This window comes from Ziziphus jujuba, chromosome 12 (assembly GCF_031755915.1).
Source record: "Ziziphus jujuba cultivar Dongzao chromosome 12, ASM3175591v1".
In the NCBI taxonomy this organism is placed as follows: domain Eukaryota; kingdom Viridiplantae; phylum Streptophyta; class Magnoliopsida; order Rosales; family Rhamnaceae; genus Ziziphus; species Ziziphus jujuba.
This window is the reverse complement of record NC_083390.1, coordinates 4096977-4115362: the sequence shown is the minus strand read 5'-3', so window position 1 is coordinate 4115362 and position 18386 is coordinate 4096977. Positions and strand designations below refer to the sequence as shown.

General features: G+C 35.8%; 4 protein-coding genes and 1 non-coding gene across 8 annotated transcripts; 2 read left to right on the top strand and 3 right to left on the bottom strand.

The window, feature by feature from the left end:
- The first annotated feature begins 1166 nt into the window (after positions 1 to 1166).
- Positions 1167 to 8123, top strand: LOC107428367 (uncharacterized). Of its 3 annotated transcripts, none has more exons than XM_016038893.4 (9): positions 1167 to 1397; positions 2321 to 3081; positions 3747 to 4945; positions 5279 to 5561; positions 5722 to 5928; positions 6260 to 6433; positions 6875 to 7072; positions 7245 to 7358; positions 7493 to 8123. In XM_016038893.4, the coding sequence occupies exons 2-9, from the start codon at positions 2389 to 2391 to the stop codon at positions 7823 to 7825; spliced, it is 3201 nt and encodes a 1066-aa protein (XP_015894379.1). In that variant the 5' UTR covers positions 1167 to 1397; positions 2321 to 2388; the 3' UTR covers positions 7826 to 8123. The 3 variants fall into 3 exon arrangements, with proteins under 3 accessions (XP_015894379.1, XP_048318146.1, XP_060669270.1); XM_048462189.2 differs by lacking the exon at positions 1167 to 1397 and adding an exon at positions 2055 to 2157; XM_060813287.1 differs by lacking the exon at positions 1167 to 1397 and having other exon boundaries at positions 2165 to 3081.
- A 665-nt stretch (positions 8124 to 8788) lies between these two features.
- LOC107428368 (OVARIAN TUMOR DOMAIN-containing deubiquitinating enzyme 4) lies at positions 8789 to 12373 on the bottom strand. 2 transcript variants are annotated; one of them, XM_048462193.2, is made up of 6 exons: positions 12170 to 12373; positions 10926 to 11047; positions 10586 to 10626; positions 10202 to 10300; positions 9632 to 9796; positions 8789 to 8861 (listed from the first exon to the last, which is right to left on the bottom strand). In XM_048462193.2, exons 1-6 carry the CDS (start codon positions 12222 to 12224, stop codon positions 8846 to 8848), a joined length of 498 nt encoding a protein of 165 aa, XP_048318150.1. In that variant the 5' UTR covers positions 12225 to 12373; the 3' UTR covers positions 8789 to 8845. The 2 variants fall into 2 exon arrangements, with proteins under 2 accessions (XP_048318150.1, XP_015894380.1); XM_016038894.4 differs by having other exon boundaries at positions 12200 to 12373.
- A 505-nt stretch (positions 12374 to 12878) lies between these two features.
- On the top strand, positions 12879 to 15279 carry LOC107428362 (uncharacterized). The gene is made up of 4 exons (XM_048462192.2): positions 12879 to 13010; positions 13134 to 13182; positions 13881 to 14815; positions 15010 to 15279. Exon 3 carries the CDS (start codon positions 13892 to 13894, stop codon positions 14771 to 14773), a length of 882 nt encoding a protein of 293 aa, XP_048318149.2. The 5' UTR covers positions 12879 to 13010; positions 13134 to 13182; positions 13881 to 13891; the 3' UTR covers positions 14774 to 14815; positions 15010 to 15279.
- LOC112493264 (U1 spliceosomal RNA) lies at positions 15170 to 15331 on the bottom strand. The gene has a single exon (XR_003057692.3). It is a non-coding gene; the product is annotated as a U1 spliceosomal RNA (small nuclear RNA).
- A 93-nt stretch (positions 15332 to 15424) lies between these two features.
- Positions 15425 to 17264, bottom strand: LOC107428343 (geraniol 8-hydroxylase-like). Its single transcript, XM_048462190.2, has 2 exons — positions 16240 to 17264; positions 15425 to 16145 (listed from the first exon to the last, which is right to left on the bottom strand). Exons 1-2 carry the CDS (start codon positions 17119 to 17121, stop codon positions 15504 to 15506), a joined length of 1524 nt encoding a protein of 507 aa, XP_048318147.2. The 5' UTR covers positions 17122 to 17264; the 3' UTR covers positions 15425 to 15503.
- Positions 17265 to 18386: the final 1122 nt, after the last annotated feature.

Genomic DNA, 18386 nt, shown 5'->3' with positions numbered 1-18386 from the left:
ATCGTTTTATTATAATTGAGATAGGGGTGATCCAGCTCAGATTCCTGAAGAAACATGGTTTTCCCAACTGTGATTGTAAAATTATCCTTTCCTTTGTGACAGAATTTGGCGCTTGCTTGACTATATGGCATAGATTGTGCTTTACCTGTATATATAGTTACGTATATGATGTTGCGATTTGATGTCATATCTTAAAAGCGCAATAACCCTTGCTATTTCAGATAATTATAGTGAAAATATAGTACATAAAGTAGAAAAGGGAATAATCATTAGTCGGTGAATTTATCACTGCCAGCGATTTCAATCAACTCTCCATTGGATGCTTACGCCTCCTTTTGTTTTTCCCTTCTTTCACAACAATTATGAGTCTATCTACTACAAGCCAACTCAAAGTGTGACCTTGGCATATAATGAAAGCTTTGAATACGATCGGTGAACCATCATTTGAATACTCATAAAGTTTATTCCGTACAATTTGTCGATGCCATGCTACACATATTATCAAATACCTCTCTCTCTTTTTGGGTTTCCATTGGACCAGGTGTTTCAAGCTTTTAAACAGGATTTTAAAATGGCTTTTAATGCATGCAGCTTCTCTTACCTGTCTCTATCACTTCCACAAGGCTCTCAAATTGTGGTGTCATTGTAGAAGTTGTTGTGTCATGGTTTTTAGGTGGTAAAACAATAACCTTCCCTTATAAATAACGATAATCATTTTACAAGTTATGCATTTAAAGCGTCCTCTTTTCCTTTGTCCAATTCAATATAAATATCTCGATTTAGACGGTCCAAGGCCAATCTAATAACCTCTAACTTTGGAGGCTAAACAATTGGAATTCTAAAACTGTGAGTCATAAATGATAATTTTGCAGTAGTAAGAGGACGATTGTTTGATCACACACGGTTGGTTGGAGGCTAAAAGGACTAGATGGTTGTTATCCAGTTCAACAGGCTGTTACGAAGTGTTAAAAGGGCAAAATGGACGGCAGCCCAATAATGGAAGTTACTGGGCCAAATCGGCCCAAGAATCAATCTGTGGCGGGTAGGTTCGGCTTGGTCTATCCCCAGAAAATGCGCTTGTCATCCTTTTGCATTTCAACAACCTTTCCTTCATCTTTCAGCTTCGTATTTTAACGCGCATTTTCAACATTTTTGACGGTCCAATGTATAAATGACAATTTAAAAAAAATAAATAAAAAAATAAAAAAATGAAATAAGGAAAGAGCTATAAGCTCTGACAAACAGTGAACAGAGAACAGCTTCGTCGTCTTCCTAAATTCTCTCCTATAGAATTCCTCAGCAATCTTTCTATCACTCTCTCTCTCTCTCTCTCTCTCTCTCTCTCTTTCCCTCTTTATCTCCTCCACTCTCTGTTTTCTCTCTGCTACTCTGCAAGTGTAAGTACATTTCTGGTCTCTGATGATTGATTGCTTTGGTTTTTACAGAAATGGTCGTCACTGTGCATTGTTTGGAGCTGTTCGTTTGTGCTGTTCTTTGCTTCTTTATTTCGGATCTAAAATGCTATATATATTATCACAATCTTCATTTTCATATTGTCTGGTTCATAACTCCTGAGGTTTTTTTTTTTTTTGTCTGTTTATTTCTTTTTTTTTTAAATGAATTTGATCCCTACCCAACTTTATTTATAGATCTAACACTCGTTTTTTTTTTTGTAGTTTTCTAATCAGCTATGTCCAACAGAGTCAGACTGGCTTTTTCTGCCGTTGTTTTTTTTTAATCAGATTTTAATAATGAGTTTTTTTTTTTTTTTTTTTTTTTAAGAATAAAATTTTAATAATGAGTTGGGAGGTGATTGTTTATAACAATATTATTATTTTCATTTTATTGCTTATCATTTTTGAGGGTCCCTCTTCAGGCACGAATATTATATATGTTTCATATCATATGGTACATATAATATGTATATGTATGATGTATTATGCATAGTTGGTCTAAATGTTTCTTCCATTTTTTTTTTTTTAATAACAATTTTTGGTACCATTTGATTAGGTAAATATAAGTTGAATGAGTGGGGTGGGTCGTATCCAAAAAAATATTTTTAATTTAGATTAGGAGAGCTTCTCACGTTCTCTTTATTCTCACTCTCTCATATATATAATCATTAATCAAAGTTCTTTTTGGCCATTTATTTAATATGTTAAGTTATTGATTGCATTTGCATTGACGAATTTAATTCAAATTCATTATTGTTTTGTATAAGATCTCCATATCTTGTCAATTTGTTTGCTTCTCTACAATGCGCATATTTTTTTTCTGGTTTTTCTGGATCTCTGAAAATTTCTCTGTTTGTATTTTGTAGTTTCATGATCTGAGGCGTTATCATTGGTCATAGCCCAGCAATAGCAAAATACCAAGTATTTTCCAACGATGGTCCTTGGTATAAGATCGAAGAATCGGAAAAGTGTTGCGGTACAGGTTGATTATCTCATCCATGTGGTGGAGATTAAACCATGGCCCATATCAAAGTCTTCTAAATCTATCCAATCTGTAATTCTTCAATGGGAAAATGGTGATCAACTTTATGGGTCTTTCACTTCGGGTGTTGGAGATGGTAAGATTGAGTTTGCTGAGTCTTTCAGGCTTCCTGTCACGTTATGCAAGGAAACATCGAAAAAGGGTGAGAGTTACCAGAAGAACAATTTGGAGTTTTCCTTGTTTGAACCACGAAATGATAAGGGAACGAAAGTTCATCTCTTGGGATCGGCTGCAATAAATCTTGCAGATTATGGAATTCTCAAGGAAACCATTGCCTTAGATATCCCATTGAACTGCAAGAAGATTTCTAAGAATTCTGGGCAACCTGTCCTTTATATTAATATTCAGCCATGTGAGAATAATAGCTCCTGCTCTTCACCAAAAGACAACTTATCAAAAGAAGTTCCCTTGGACAAAGATGGAAATGAAACTTTTTCAGAATCAATGACTGAAAGGAATACTGAAGAAGCTGAGATCGATTCTTTTACTGACGATGATGATGGTGTCTCTTCACATTCTTCACGTACTATTAACTCTTCTACTTTTGAGACAACAACAGTCAGCTCACCATCTAATAGCGTAAAGGTATGTAAATACTTTCCAAATTCGGCTCCTTTCAGGCTGGCTTCTTTGCTGCTTGTAATTAAAAACTTTGAGTATTTACGCGAGAACTTGATACTTTGTGTTCTCTATTTTAAAACTGAACAATATATATATATATATATATATATATATTTATTAAAAAAATTCCCCTTTCTTGCTTTGTTGCGGTCTAAGATCCACATTTAATGTAACATTAAATGGGGAATTTGGGTATATGAAGTTTAATTTGATTGCAAATCTTATGGTAATAAAGTAGGCAAACTACCTTAGTCAGCTTGAATACAAATCAGAATGACCATATGTAGCATTATCTTTTTTCCTAATGGATGTGGAATCTTGTGTTACTTCAATTAATTTATATGTTCCACATATAGCGATAAGTTTGCTGTAGAATAAACCATAACTTTGAAGCATAATGCAGCTTTCACTGTCCCAACTGATGAGTAAAATCCATTAGTTATTTTTTTTTTTTGGGAAAAAATAATTGTATATGCTTAGAGCACCATGGAATTATCTAATGGCAGAAACCTGTCATGTCATTGCACATCATCCTGTAGACTAGACCTTTACCGTTCCAATCTAATTGATGTCTTATTTATGCCTGAATCAATTCAGCTGTGTTACAGCCATGCATTGTTTAATTGCAGAATGGGTCAGAAACAGTGAAGGATGGTACTAAAATGATTTCTGGGGAGCCTGCTATACCCCCAAGGACTGAAAATCCAAGCATATGGCCAAAGCCCCCGGCTATAACAGTCAAGCATCCAAATGGAAGCCCATTACCATTGTCATCAACAGGCTCTTTCTCCAGTCTGGGGAACCCTGCTAATGATAATGCTTCTTTCCCCCATATTCCACAGGAGAGCGCAATGTCAATCCTGAAAAAATCTGTCACCCACAGTTTCCAGTCTTCTAATTCCTTGGGCTACCAACGTAACCACGAATCATCTGGCAACCATAAACTTACAGAAAGGCTTGTTGGAAGCGGTGATAGAGTGCCAGAAAATGCTCAAGAATCCATTAGAGACCATGTTGTTGGCAATGCTGCTGATTTAGTAGCATCCTCAAATATGAATATTCAGGAAGGCATGAATGCATACTGTGAAAGCACTATAAGCGCGAAAGAGGATGATAGAAAAGCTTTGAAACAGAACAAAAAGGGCAATGAGAAGGAGGCTTTAGCTAGTGGTTCTCATGTGGGTCATTTATGGGACAGGGTGTACCAAGAAGAGGAAGAACTTGAAGGAAATGATCATATCATAAAGATGAAGCAATATTCTTTTGATGCCAAAGTAGCTTCTAGATTTTCAGAAAATACAAGCAGAAAGCAAGTGACTATGAGAAGTAATACTAGTACATTCAGAAATGAAGACATTGGAGCACCTGGCCATACTTTAAAAAGTAATAAATTAAATCGTGAGAAGTCTGCACAGTTGCCTTTGGACTCAACCGAGAACAGTAAACTGTTGGACAGGACTGAATTCATGAAAAGGCCAAAAAGAGTTGAAATTACTAAAGATGCTCATGATTCTGCTATCAGTGGTATAACAAGTGTAGGAAAAGAAACACCAAATAACTCTTGTTATAGTAAAGGTGAAATGGAGTCTAAAATTGAAATGCTCAAAGAAGAGTTAAGGGAAGCTGCTGCCCTTGAGGCTGGCCTCTATTCAGTTGTTGCTGAGCATGGGAGCTCTACAAACAAAATACATGCTCCTGCTCGGCGACTTTCTAGATTCTATTTTCATGCGTGCAAATCAGACTCCCAAACTAAGAAGGCAAATGCAGCTAGAGCTGCTGTTTCTGGATTTATGTTGGTTGCTAAAGCTTGTGGAAATGATGTACCAAGGTACTGAAAAATCAACAACTAACATTCTTATTATAGAAGAATTTTTATTACATATTTTTATTACTGACATGACCAAGTGTTGGTCTTGATGTACCAAGTGTTGGTCTTGATTTGAAAATTTTACCCACCAAGCCCTGGTGATAAGAGGACCTAAAGAAGACAGGATCTCTGTCTATAATACAAATCAAGTAGAAAAGGAATAAAGATGCACCAAAGAAGAATAACTTCCAGAAAGAAAACCATTGCAATGAACCATTTTCTTATTGGTGATCTGAATAATCCTCCTTTTTTTTTTTTTGAAATTTTTTTGAAAGTTATGTTATCTATCAACAGGTTGACTTTCTGGTTGTCAAATTCAATTGTGCTGAGAGCCATTGTGAGCCAGACTGTAGGAAAAATGCAACTTCCTGCTGGACCATTCGTTAAACATAATGGCCGTGGAAAGTCCTTAAATGAGGGTTTCACATTGGGAAAGAATGGGTTGCCTCATAAAGTTAAGAAGAATAACACCAAAGAAAGTTTTGACAATTGGGAAGACCCACAAGTATTTGTGGTTGCACTGGAAAAGTTTGAAGCTTGGATCTTCTCCCGAATTGTTGAGTCTGTATGGTGGCAGGTAAATCCATGCCGACTTCAATCTTTCTTCACTGTTTAATCATCATCATTGTTCTTTTTTACTTTTTTTTTTTCCTTGTATTTTTGCTAGGAGTATATAACCCAAATCTTAAGGCCTTTTTTCCTCATAGCTGATATTGTCTATTGTTTTTCCTCTCCAGACTATGACTCCACATATGCAGCCTGCAGCAGCAAAGGGTTCCAGCTCTCGAAAAGTTTATGGAAAGAAGTATGGTTTGGGCGATCATGATCAGGGTAATTTTTCCATTGATCTTTGGAAGAAGGCCTTTAAAGATGCCTGTGAAAGGCTTTGTCCACCTCGAGCTGGTGGACATGAGTGTGGATGCTTACCTGTATTGCCTCGTTTGGTATGTTTTATACATCACAATTATCTTTGTTGTTTTCTGTTCAGTGTTGTGCTTCGAACTTAACATAAATTATAGGGTTGACCTAAAAAAATATATACATCCTGCATTTTGGAGCCTAGCAGTCATATTGTTGCAAATGCTTCTGTATCCGGACATACACCATTGACATCATTAAATATAAACATGCGTTTATTGTTGTGTCCAATACTAAAATTGAACAGTTAATCGCCATGGAAGCATGATTGAAATCTTAGATACTTGTATGACAATTTAGTTGATAGTGCCATTAAAACACATTTTGATGTGTAATATAGGTTCTCTTATGTCTTAGGCAATGGAGCAGTTAGTTGGTAGGTTAGATGTGGCAATGTTCAATGCTATTCTGCGTGAAGATGCTGATGCGATGCCAACAGATCCTGTCTCTGATCCCATAAGTGATTCCAAGGTTCTCCCTATTCCAGCTGGAAAATCAAGCTTTGGCGCTGGTGCACAGCTAAAAAATGCAGTGAGTATACATGCCTAACTGTATGAGAATTTTATGTCAGGATTGACCAGTCATTTGATAGTTGATACGAAATTATTGTCTCTATCTCATACCTATTCTAAGTCCCTATACTTACAGGGATTACCATGAAATCTATTTTTCTTATTTTCTCCATTGATCTTTGCTTGTTTCGTTTTCAAAAACTGTTTCTTGTTTGATTTCTGTGAGGCTTTTCTCGCTTATGGAATTTAGACCAGAAGCATGCTTTATGATTATACATTGTAGAAGCAAAGCTTAATCATCAAGATTTCTTTTTTCTTGACCTCTATTAAATTAAGAACAAAAATATGCTTGTGGATCTTTAGCTTTCTTATCAAGATGATTAGACTTTACAAATTTTGTTATATTACAAAGAAATTAGTACCCTTGCTTTATGGTGATGGAAATGTGTGGTGTCCCCAGATTGGAAGCTGGTCCAGATGGCTTACTGATATATTTGGTATTGATGATAATGATGCTCCTGAGGATAATAATGAACTCAGGGATGATAGAAAACTGGAATGTCAAACACCCTTTAAGCCTTTCCGTCTTCTTAATGCTCTGAGTGATCTCATGATGCTTCCACATGAAATGCTTGCAGATAAATCCATCCGGAAAGAGGTACAATCCTCGGATTTCAATTTTCAAAATTGTGTGTTTTATACATCTATTTGTTTAGATCACTTTTTCTTCTCTCTCTCTCTCTCTCTCTCTCTCTCTCTCTCTCTCTCTCTCTCTCTCTCTCTCTCTCGCTGTGGGGTAATACCATCACTTATTGATTAATTGCTTGAAGGTATGCCCAACGTTCAGCGAACCATTGATCAAGCAGGTTCTTTCTACTTTTGTCCCAGACGAGTTTTGCCCAAACCCCATTCCTAACACAGTTCTTGAGGCCCTTGATTCTGAGGTACTTCTGTACAGGCCATCGGTATCTCTATCTGAAAGATGCATGACTTTATGGTGTCATTTCATTATTTTAACTTGAGATCTAAAATGTAAATACATTTTCCAATAATCTATCTACCATTTTTATTATTTTAGGACAATTTTGAGGCTGAGGACGAGTCTCTTACAAGTTATCCATGCAGTGCAAATCCTACAGTGTATTTACCACCTTCAGCGGCATCACTATCAGGCATTACAGGAGAGGTGGGAAGTCAACCTCTCCTGAGGAGTGGATCATCACTTCTCAGAAAAGCATATACCAGTGACGATGAGCTTGACGAGTTGGATTCACCCATGACATCAATCATAGCTGATAAATTCCAGGTTTCTCCTTCCTCGCGAGCATCCAACTCAATCCTAAAGGAAAAGGGTGATAGAAAAGTTGTCAGATATCAACTCCTCCGTGAGATATGGAAGGATGGTGAATGATGATTCTTCATTTTTCCACCAGCCATTTCTTTGTACAGGTTCATCCTTCTATTTCTGATATGTTATCCATTTGGTACTTTCTACATGCCATTTCTTGTACAGATAAAGTTTTTATAGTGCGCTATTTTTTTTTTTTTTTTCTTGTTTGGAAGTGGAGAGCTCAGAGCTGTAAATATGAGGTCTAAATTGGATTTTTATTGGTCAGAGGTGGCCTGAACTTTTATTTCGTGTAGACATGCAATTTCGTTTGACGCAAGCTCAATAAGAAGTATTAGTGATGACCTAAATTTAATATTAATTATCAGTAGCCAAAATACTAAGTCAGTAAGAAGTCCACAGAGAAATTAAAGTATGCCAATGGTTAAATTATTAGCCTCAAATACCAAAGTTGAGTCCATTGGCAAACAATTAACCTTTTTTTCCTTTTAATAGAGTAACTTGAATTTTGGAAAACATATATGTGCATAGATATATAAGGAAGATCTACAGTGCAAATTTCAATATTGACGACTGTTTTCATCAATACTAAGATCCGCATAATAAAAACGTGTAGACATCCGTTTGTAGACATCCGTACCATAGATGGGTTTTAGATTTATATATATATTCAAAAAATATAAAACCTTGAATTCGGAAAAAGAAATATGCTGTACATGATTCATGCAGATGCAGTTAGGACGATTTGTACTTGTGCCTGTATTTGGCCAAATTCCCTGGAAGCATCAGGTTCAGAAAGCCATCTTATAGTATATAATTTCAGCAAATTTTATGAGAAGAGAAGCCAACAATTAGTAATTTGCTATTTGAAAAAGCCAAGTACTGGAAAGAACACCTTTGGTAGCTAAAGAGAGAATTCGAAGTACAGTTTTATAGGAGTTGTACTTATTTTGGAATTCAAAGGAGTGGTTTCAAATCCATGGAGATATAGGACAACCACCGACATAAAGAACCGAACCGGCTCCATCATTTGACAGGCACAATGGGCTAAATATGACAATGAGCTCCATCACAACTATCCGTTCATCTCCACTTCCACCTGCCAATACCCATAGAGACAATTTGTGAGATAATACATTATTGCTATTCTGCAAATACATAAGTTTGTACCCCGGGCAAGCATAGGACTAGAATTTTTACAATTTCAAAGGCATCCTTAATGACTCAATTTTATTTTACAGAATGTTAACCATGGGACCACATTTGACCTCTACAAAACCTCCTCAAAGTTTCTTTGTTAATGGTGTCCTGTTCAAACAAGCATCAAGAATATATCATCATTATACAGAGTGGAGATTGAGATCTTTATTTAGCAACTGCCAAAATACTAGCCGCACGGATTAATAAGTGCTGTAGCCTATATCACCTTATTATAACCGATAAGATTGCAATTAAGAGGCATTGAATAACTTGATTATAAGTTTTTGAGAGAAAGGATATCCATTATGTCATCACCAGAACTAAGTTCTTCATAATTTGCTCCATCAAATAGAGCCCATTAAGCTAGTAGAATATTCTATAAGAAAAATCTTCCTTTTCTACGCTTGATGACCTGGGTGCTAACCCCATCCAAAGGACCTTAAAGTAAGATTGAGCTGGCACAAGGGATGATGCCAGTGGACTCCATTACCGCTGAAAATGGTGACACAAATGTTTATTGTAGGGAGGAACCCATTAGAGTGACCAGGAATAATAGTCCTTAAAGATCAATTTTGCAGGTAAAAACATGATAGACTTCAATATCGAGTTCTTTCTAAAGCATGCAACTTCGCTAGAAAACAAGAGCAGTAGGGAATCAAGAGATCTTACAGCTTGGATTGCGTGCTACCAATTGGACTTCTCAATGCATCATAGTGTCCATAACCATTATAAAGGACACGGATAGGGTTATCTTTACCATATTCTTGACCATACTCAGCTATGATCTTGAGGCCAGCAGAGTTCTTGTCTTGCATGTAAACTGTGATTGGCATCCTGGAAATGGGAAACTGTCTAACAATTAGATGAAATGGGAAAAATGTCTAACTGCTTCAGCTACAAAATGAATATAGTTTTAAACAAAGCAGCTTGACAGCGTTCACTAAAAAATAACCGGTTCTTCAATTACAGGATACAGTTTTGTCCTTAATGTGTATAACTCGTAAACTTTTTCTGCAAATACATGTCAAATTCTCATCGTTTAGTCAATTATGGGGTACTGTAAACAAATAAAGATTTTAACCATACATGCTCTAAATCCATATGAATCCTGCCTGTGATAAACTTCTAAGCCACTCAATCATAGGACGTGTAACAATCAAGCAAGACATTTCCACTAATCACATCTTTCATACAAACATAGTAGCAGAAAGATGTATAATGAGAGGACGGAGAACTTACCGTAGAACATGTGAGGACATGAGCAACTCAGGCTCACCACCCCAAATGTGTGGTTGTCTCATCTGTTCAACATAGGTCTCAAAATCATCTTCAAGAAACCTAACAGTGAAGAAAGACAAATATTTGCTAAAATGGGAACTGAAGAGTAATTATTTTATAAAAATGTGAGTAAAGGCTGCAGTTTGGCAATATTAGTTAATTATATCATGCACCTAAGAGTTAGGACAACAAAGGCAATAGTCCCATCTCTATTTAAAGAACATACGTATGGTCATGGTCCGATTTAACAGCTTGCTTTTGAAATATTTTCTTGATTCCCTTTTCCAACAACAATTAAAAACGGAGCAGATTATAAATTCACCAGAGATGCTCTAGAGAACTTACCATTCAGTGTTCTCCCGTCTCTTAATGAATTCATCTGCAACCTGTCCAAATCATACACCATACTTATGTTTTTTAAGAACTTTTGAAGAATATAAAAGGAAGCAATTGAGAAAATGAAGCGAGCTTTTAAATTTGATATAAGTGTGAACACAGGACAAAAAAGTCATGCAAGCAGGACAAAAAGAACTTGAAGCAGAACAGATAGATGAGTCTAAAAATTTTCCAATATCTTTAACGTGAACAAACTTTGTTTCTCTACACCAAACCAAACAGTCAACAATTATTGACAATGGGATAAAAGCTGAACTATGGAAAAAAAGCAAAGTTGTTTTTTCTGTACTTTAGCTCTGAGCTCATCTGCAAGTTCTCTCTGAAGGCTTTCACTTGGGCATGGCTTCCCTGCTCTTTGATAAGCACCATGAACCACAGACCGAAACAAACACCTTCCATCACCTGGTATCCCTGTACCAAGCAATTATACACATTTTAGTCTGTCAATTATGGTGATGGTTTAGTACATTGCTACTCAAACTCTGTATGTGTTCTTAGCATAACGAAGTAAAATAAGTACATCTCTATCGAGGAGTTCATTTCTCATTTATGTGCTCTATATGAACATCTCTATCACAAGTAATTCAATGGCGAAAAACACCAACAATAATACATTTAAATTTTATAGGAGACAAGTGAAAAATGAAGCCATACAATTTTTCTTCAATATCTAATTCCTTGAAACTAAAGAATTTTTTTGAAAAAATGATGACCTAATATCTAAGCCTATAAAATATTAACATGAAATTCATACAATCTAGCTCTATATGTCAAATCTTTTACAGACAATTGCTTTAGAGAATAATTCAAATCAGGAGAAGAATGGAGGAGTTTCATGGATGAAGCAGCTTATATGTATTAGATAACATTATAATATATACAGGAATTTGTTTATATCAAAACAGGCCCTAAACACGAGAATGATTGTCATAAAGTTACTTTTATTTGCGACATAGAGAAACATATTCGCAGAAACAATTTCAAATAGGGTCTTAAAACTCCTAACATAAAAATATGAAAGAACCAAAAAAAAAAAAAAAAAAAAAAATTGCTAGAGCTGAAAAGAGAAAACCAGTTTCATTATCCATACTAATGGCCAAAAAAGTTCCCCAGCTGAAAGGGAAACTCAACGAACTCAGTTATAGATAAAGGCGATGCGAATGCAATGATCATCAAATTGTTCAAAAGCACAAGGTGCAAGAAAAGAATACAAACAACACCAAATACATGGAGATAAAGATAAGCATATAAATTCTTCGTGCTCATTTCACTTCTCAAGGTAGGAATAAAAAATTTATATAGTTCACCCAGTTCGAATAGAGAAAAGAAAAATTACTTTTTTATAACAATGCCAACATAAAATGCAAAACCTTTAGGGGGGAAAAAAATCACATAAATTTGAAATTTTTGCTTTTGGCTTCTTTTTTTTTTTTTTTTTTTCCCATTTTTTGGGTTTAGGTGTTTGAGGGGGCCAAAAAAGAAAAAAAAAAGAAAAAAGGGTTTGGGAACTCAAGTGGGTCAAGCAAGACATACAAATTTTTGAGTATTTAACAGGGTTTTTACCAAGCGGAGCTTCCGGTTTCGGCATTATTGGAAATTCACGTTTAGAGCAGAGAAACCGTCTATGAACAAACCAATCACAAACCCAAAAACATAAAATCGATGCTCATGAAACAACCCAGCATTTTTTGTTCTTCCTTTTTTCAGTTCGTTCTTGATTTTGATGGGGGATTGAATGATTACCTGTGAATGACTACAAGACAACTTTTTTGCTTCAAAAGTGTGGTAAGAAAGCGACGATTGGAGAATCGAATTCGATTCTACACCTTTTTTTCCTTTTTCTCTTTTTTGAGCATCGCAGATGCTGGAGTGGAAGGAATCCTTTTGTATTTTTTATTTCCTGGGAAAAATGTAATTTTCCCTCAAACACATACACATTCTCTCGCTTTCAACTTTCGAATTTCCAATTTTTTATTTTTATTTTTTTTTTTTAAATTCCAACGGCTAAGATAGTTCACGCTCGCTGATGCGCCAGCCAGAGCGAGTCGTTTGCTCTCTCGCGCTCTTTTATAAATTCTTGAAACGCAGCGTTTTAGGCCAGAATCGAAATTAACGAAAACGACTCGGCGTTTACTGGTGCATCTTTGGGGGCCGGGCCCAGGGCCCAAAGACAATAAAATAGCATATATTATTTGGTCAATTTTTTTAGCCAATAACACGTGTCGAAAATTTACAATAGTAGAATCTAAAGGACAATACAATGGGCAGCAGAGAAACAGATCTTACAGACACGCTAAAATCCATACCAGCCGTTTATTTTCCGTTGATGGCGCGCGAAACAAGAAAAAACTCCTGCATGGATCGAAAAGCCCCTGTAAATTTTTAACAACTTTTTTTTTTCTTTATTTATTTATTTATTTTTTATTTTCATCTTCTTCTCCACCTATCAATTTATAATTTGAAAACCCGTGGTTTTTACAATTTTTTTTTTTCTCAGAGAGAAAATTAGTAAATAGTGGATTCCTAAGGCTTCTTTTGCGTCCGAGGTACGAATTCTCAACCGTATCTAAGAAAGAAAATAATATCTCTACTCTTTGAGAGCTTGGAAATCTTATCATATACTTTATCTTCTCTTTATGTGAATCTTCGCGTTTGTTAATGTTTTTATATTCAATTTGTTGCTTTTTTTTGGTTTAATTATTTGTTAAGGATTTTCTTTCCTTATTGTATTTTTGTATGTTATAATTGACCCGGATTGTAAAAAAAAAAAAAATGAGGATTAGTTTTGCATTTTCTTTGTATTTGTTGAGATTTATTAAAACTAGAGTAGGTTTAAATTAAGGTTTCAACAATATTTCAGGATTTTCAGACCAATGGGTAATCATTTTCTTAGTTGATTATTTTGGATTTAGGTGGTAGTAATTATTATAATTTTGGTTTTATTTACGTTTGCAACATATTAGGTGAACAGACTACCATATAGCAAAGTAGAACTGTAGAAGAATCTTTACCAATACAGATTTATGCATATATTTAATACAGATTTTAACATGGATTATTTGTTAAAGAGTTTACCAAAGAAAAATGGATTATTTGTCAGAGAATCTAGGATGATTTTGGTTTCTGTTATGAGTTGAGAATTATTACCAATACAGCCTCGTGTATTGTATTATTTGAGCTGCTGAATAAGGAACAATCATGCATAGATTCTTTGCAATTTCACTCTGGGCTTGAAAATTTGTAGGAAGTGCAAGAATGAGTTCTAGACGGCGTCCATTGCACACATGTGGACTTTCAGCCATAGCAGTAGCTCACAGAGCCTATGCTGCTGCACAAAATGTCAATGGGCCATTAGGCTCAATGGCAAAAAGGGTGGATAAAATAGTCGCATTAGCCACTCCAATTGTCCATGCTATGCAGTATCAATTGCTAGCACTTCTTTGTTTTGCAGACGATCATATCCTACTAGTAGAAAACATGATAGAGAAATTTTTTCCTCCATCAAAAAATGCGTTCGACAAGATAGATGAGCTAGTGAAAGCCACAGAAACTTTGCCAGAAAAGTTTGATCATGCGGTAAAAAGATTTCCCACAATTATCCACCAATTCCCATTCCTAGATTGGGCATTAGTACATATCATCTCGATCCTGAATTTTTTGATCAGTACATTGACTCACTGGGGTTCGCAAATTACAAGAGAGAAGGAGATTGTGGTTGATATAAACTGCAATGATCAAAGCCATAATTCTGCATTACATGATAAGCTACAACACTCTAAAGAACACCTAATTCATGCAACTGATGGCGAGAAGAGTGGAGATTTTCCTCCCATATCTGAAACCCAGCAGGACAAAACCATGAATTGTGTGAATCCCAAACCAGATGCTATGAAGGGTACATACAAGGATGTGCTAGAGAAGGGCACAAAAGAAGACATGGATAACAACCTGGAAAACATTACTGTCAATCAGGAAGAAACAGAGACAGAAAAGGAAGGCAGTGAAGATGAAGAAGATGAAAAAGATGAAAATATCTCCAAGGACGATCCAATACTGGAATTGTTCGAGTCAGGATGGCTTATGAATACAGGAACAAGAAGCAGAGAAACAGTTTCTCGTTCTGGCTCAGAAACATGAAGGACAGCGAAAAAAGCAAGAGGATCAAAATTCATTTCAAAAGTAAATTTTGTATTTATTTTTTCATTACGAGTTATTTCTCCATCGTTGATGGTAATTGATTGGATTATATCCTTGATATTTTTCAGTTTTCATCATGCTAGCTTTGTTTCAACTTTCATCAACCATTTTGCTTTAGTTCATCAAGCTAGCTTTGGTTTTAACTTTTATCAACCATTTCTTTCCGATCTTTGTAGTACCAGAACTGTAAATCATTGGCTCTCATATAAATAAGCTCTGCCTCAAAAACATGATTCAGTTGAGTACATAGCTCTAATATCAAAATCGGATACGTCTGACCTAAAAAAATCTACTTTAGAGGCCTGACCACCTCAAAGATTTGGACTATGAATTGGAACAAGGGCCGCGCGAACGCAGGCCCCCGCTACCACAAATTATGACGTAGGCTCTGTCACTGTGGACAGACCTTAGACCGGCACCCCTCCGAAGTGCAATGGAGGTCACCGACCTAAGCCGTGGGTCTTCTTGATCACCCATTGACCCCGTCCAGGTAAGTATATTTAACGTTGTTAGCCGTGTTGCTTATATAGGCCAAAGCCTTGCCGTGATTTTTTCCTATACCTTTCCATGTGGGACAAAGTGACGAATAGGTAAAACACCAAAACTCCTGCTTTATTATTCAATAGTCTTTAAAGAACACAGTACAGGAGGAAATGATCTAAAACTAGACTTAAACGTATCCTCCTCTAGGATTCACATCAAAGTTTTTATATGCTGGTGGTAGGGGACGTGGGCGAGCTCGCAGAGGCTGAGCAAGATGTAAGCTGAGCCCGAATTTGTCTTCCATGGTGATTTTTTCATCTTCAAGCTCCCAAGCAAAGGAATGAATAAGAGAACCCAAAATCAAGTACAACATTCTCATTGCCAAAGGAAGGCCTGGACATATTCGTCTACCACTCCCAAAGGGTATAAGCTCGAAGCTCCGACCTCTAACATCAATGTCCAATCCCAGAAACCTCTCCGGCTTGAACGAGTTTGGATCCTCCCACATGCTCGAGTCTCTGCCTATGGCCCATGCATTGACTAGAATTTGAGCACCCTTTGGAACAGTGAAGCCGCTAATTTCCACCTCTGCTTCAGCTCTACGTGGGAGCAAAAATGGTCCTGGAGGGTGCAAACGTAAAGTTTCTTTGATTATTGCTTGTAAATAAGGTAGCTTAGCGGTATCTGATTCCTTGACTTGGTTTCCTTTTCCAATAACTTGGTCAAGCTCTGCTTTTGCTTTGGATAGGATCTCTGGGTTGCTTAGTAGCTCAGCCATTGCCCACTCCACCGTTGCTGAAGTTGTATCCGTACCAGCAACAAATATATCCTATTTCATATATTTTATATAGTCAATTTTTTTCAAGTGGGTCAATGAGAAAGAATCAAAAAAAGAAAAAAAAAAAATCATTTAAGAAACTTACCACAAACAACCTTTCGATTCTAGTCTGGTCCATGTCCTCGCAATTCTGTTCACTAATGTTGATAAGGGTATCTAACATATCACTATCCGAGATTGAACCAGGCATTTTTCTTCTAAATTGCAACCTTTTGTTGATAATTTGATTGAAGAGCTGTATCAACTTTTCTAGGTGGCTTGTAGTGCGCTTTCGTATGCCTTGTGGGTCAATCTTTTTAAGGAATGGGAAATAATCTGCCAAGTTAGGTGTTCCAACCTCTTCCAAGATACCCCAGACAGTGTCTTTGAGCTCTCTGGCGTTGTCACCAATTGGGTCAGCCAAATCAAGGGAAAAAATGGTGGTGGATAACAGATTCAGTGCAGTTTTGAAAGCTGCTCTTCCAATATCTAAAGCCTCACCTTTACTCATGGTTTCAGTGACATTAGCAAGTAGCTCTTCCAATTTCTTACTCCTCAGGTTTTGGTTGCCATTGAGAACTTTACCAGAAAACAAATAGGTGTTGCAAATTTTCCGAAGATTTCTCCAGCTGCTTGAAACTGGCATGAAAGGCAAGCAAAACTCGTCGTGTTTGCAGGCCTTGACTGAATCCGGGATGGTCCGGTTGGAGAAGAACCGGTCATGGGTCTGAAGGACTTCTTCGGCCATGCTAGCTGAAGAAACTACAATGGTTGTCACTTGGCCGAGTTTCAAACTCATTATTGGACCAAAACGCTTGGAAAGCTTAGCAAGTGATTTGTGTGGTTTCTCTCCAAGCTCCAGCAGGTTTCCAATGACTGGAAGAGGTTTAGGTCCTGGTGGAAGCCTTTTGCTTCGGACAAAATAAAGGAAAGCTTGTCTTGAGATCCAGATTACAAGAAGGCAGAGCAAAAAGTTCCAGAAATCCATCTCAACCTCAAAGCTTGATTTCTTGAATGACTCTTCTAAGAGAGAAAGTTGAAAAGCCTTTCTATAGAACTTTAGATAGTTGTTTTCTACTCGGTGACAATTGATTTTTTTATGTTGTCCGATTAGCGCACGTTTAACTTTCCAAAAAATGTGACTGGTTTAAAACTTTTGAGCACAATAATAAGTAAAATCCAACGATCCACATTCCGGATCCATATGATCCAAAGAAAAGTCACGGGAGTCCTAGCCAGAAAGACAGAACAAAAATCTTAGCACTTCTTACAGTATCAAAGTTAATTTGTCGGTTGTGTTGGATCCAGCCTATCACCGACATAAATTATGTATACTCAAGTAGAATGGTGGAGCCTCACTATCCTCATCCAGAATACAGCTTCTGCAATTTGCAATTAGAGTTCCAATATCTATCCCGATTGACGATTTACCCAATTTTGTTGTTTGTAATCTTAATAAATGGATAGAAAGTTGCATCCAAAGGTGATTGTACATTTAATAAGATGGTTATCTAAAATAATTGTAAAAGTTTTTTTTTTTTTCTCTTTTATAATTATAATCAGCAAATAACGGATCTTCCATGTTGTGTCAAGTTCACATCAACAAGATATTTATTAACAAATATAAATATGATTAAATATGATTAACGCAGAAAAATAAATAATAGTTACTTCATCCCATTCAATTGATAATTCAATTTAAATTTTAAAATTTTTCTTTATTTAGTTAATATATATAGTGTGTATATATATATATATATAGTTTATATAGTTAATTATTTTTAATATTTTTATGTTTTTAAATGAATTGGTCGAATTTCTTACGTTTCATGGAGGATTAGATCCAGTAACGGGGTGTATGGCTGACCGATGTAGCAGACCATCATTTAGCTGTATGTTAAGAGTCCATTTGAAGTTTTTTTTTTTTTTTTCTCTCTCTCTCTCAAAAATTCAATTTCACAACGAAAGTTGTTTTATAAAAATATTTGGTAACAATTAATAAGTATTTGTTAAAAAAAAAAAGGTTTTAATTTTATTTTTTTTATAAAAAAAACTCTTTATTGAAAAATACAATAAATATTTAATACAATTTTTTATTTATAACTAATATTTATTAATTTTTTAATAAAAAATTATTATACAAATTCAATAGACACTAAGAGGGATGTATTCAATTTAGAGTTTGATGGATTTAAAATGAATTATAGACTTTAAAGGATTTGATAGATTGTTATGAAATTCTACAGACTCCAT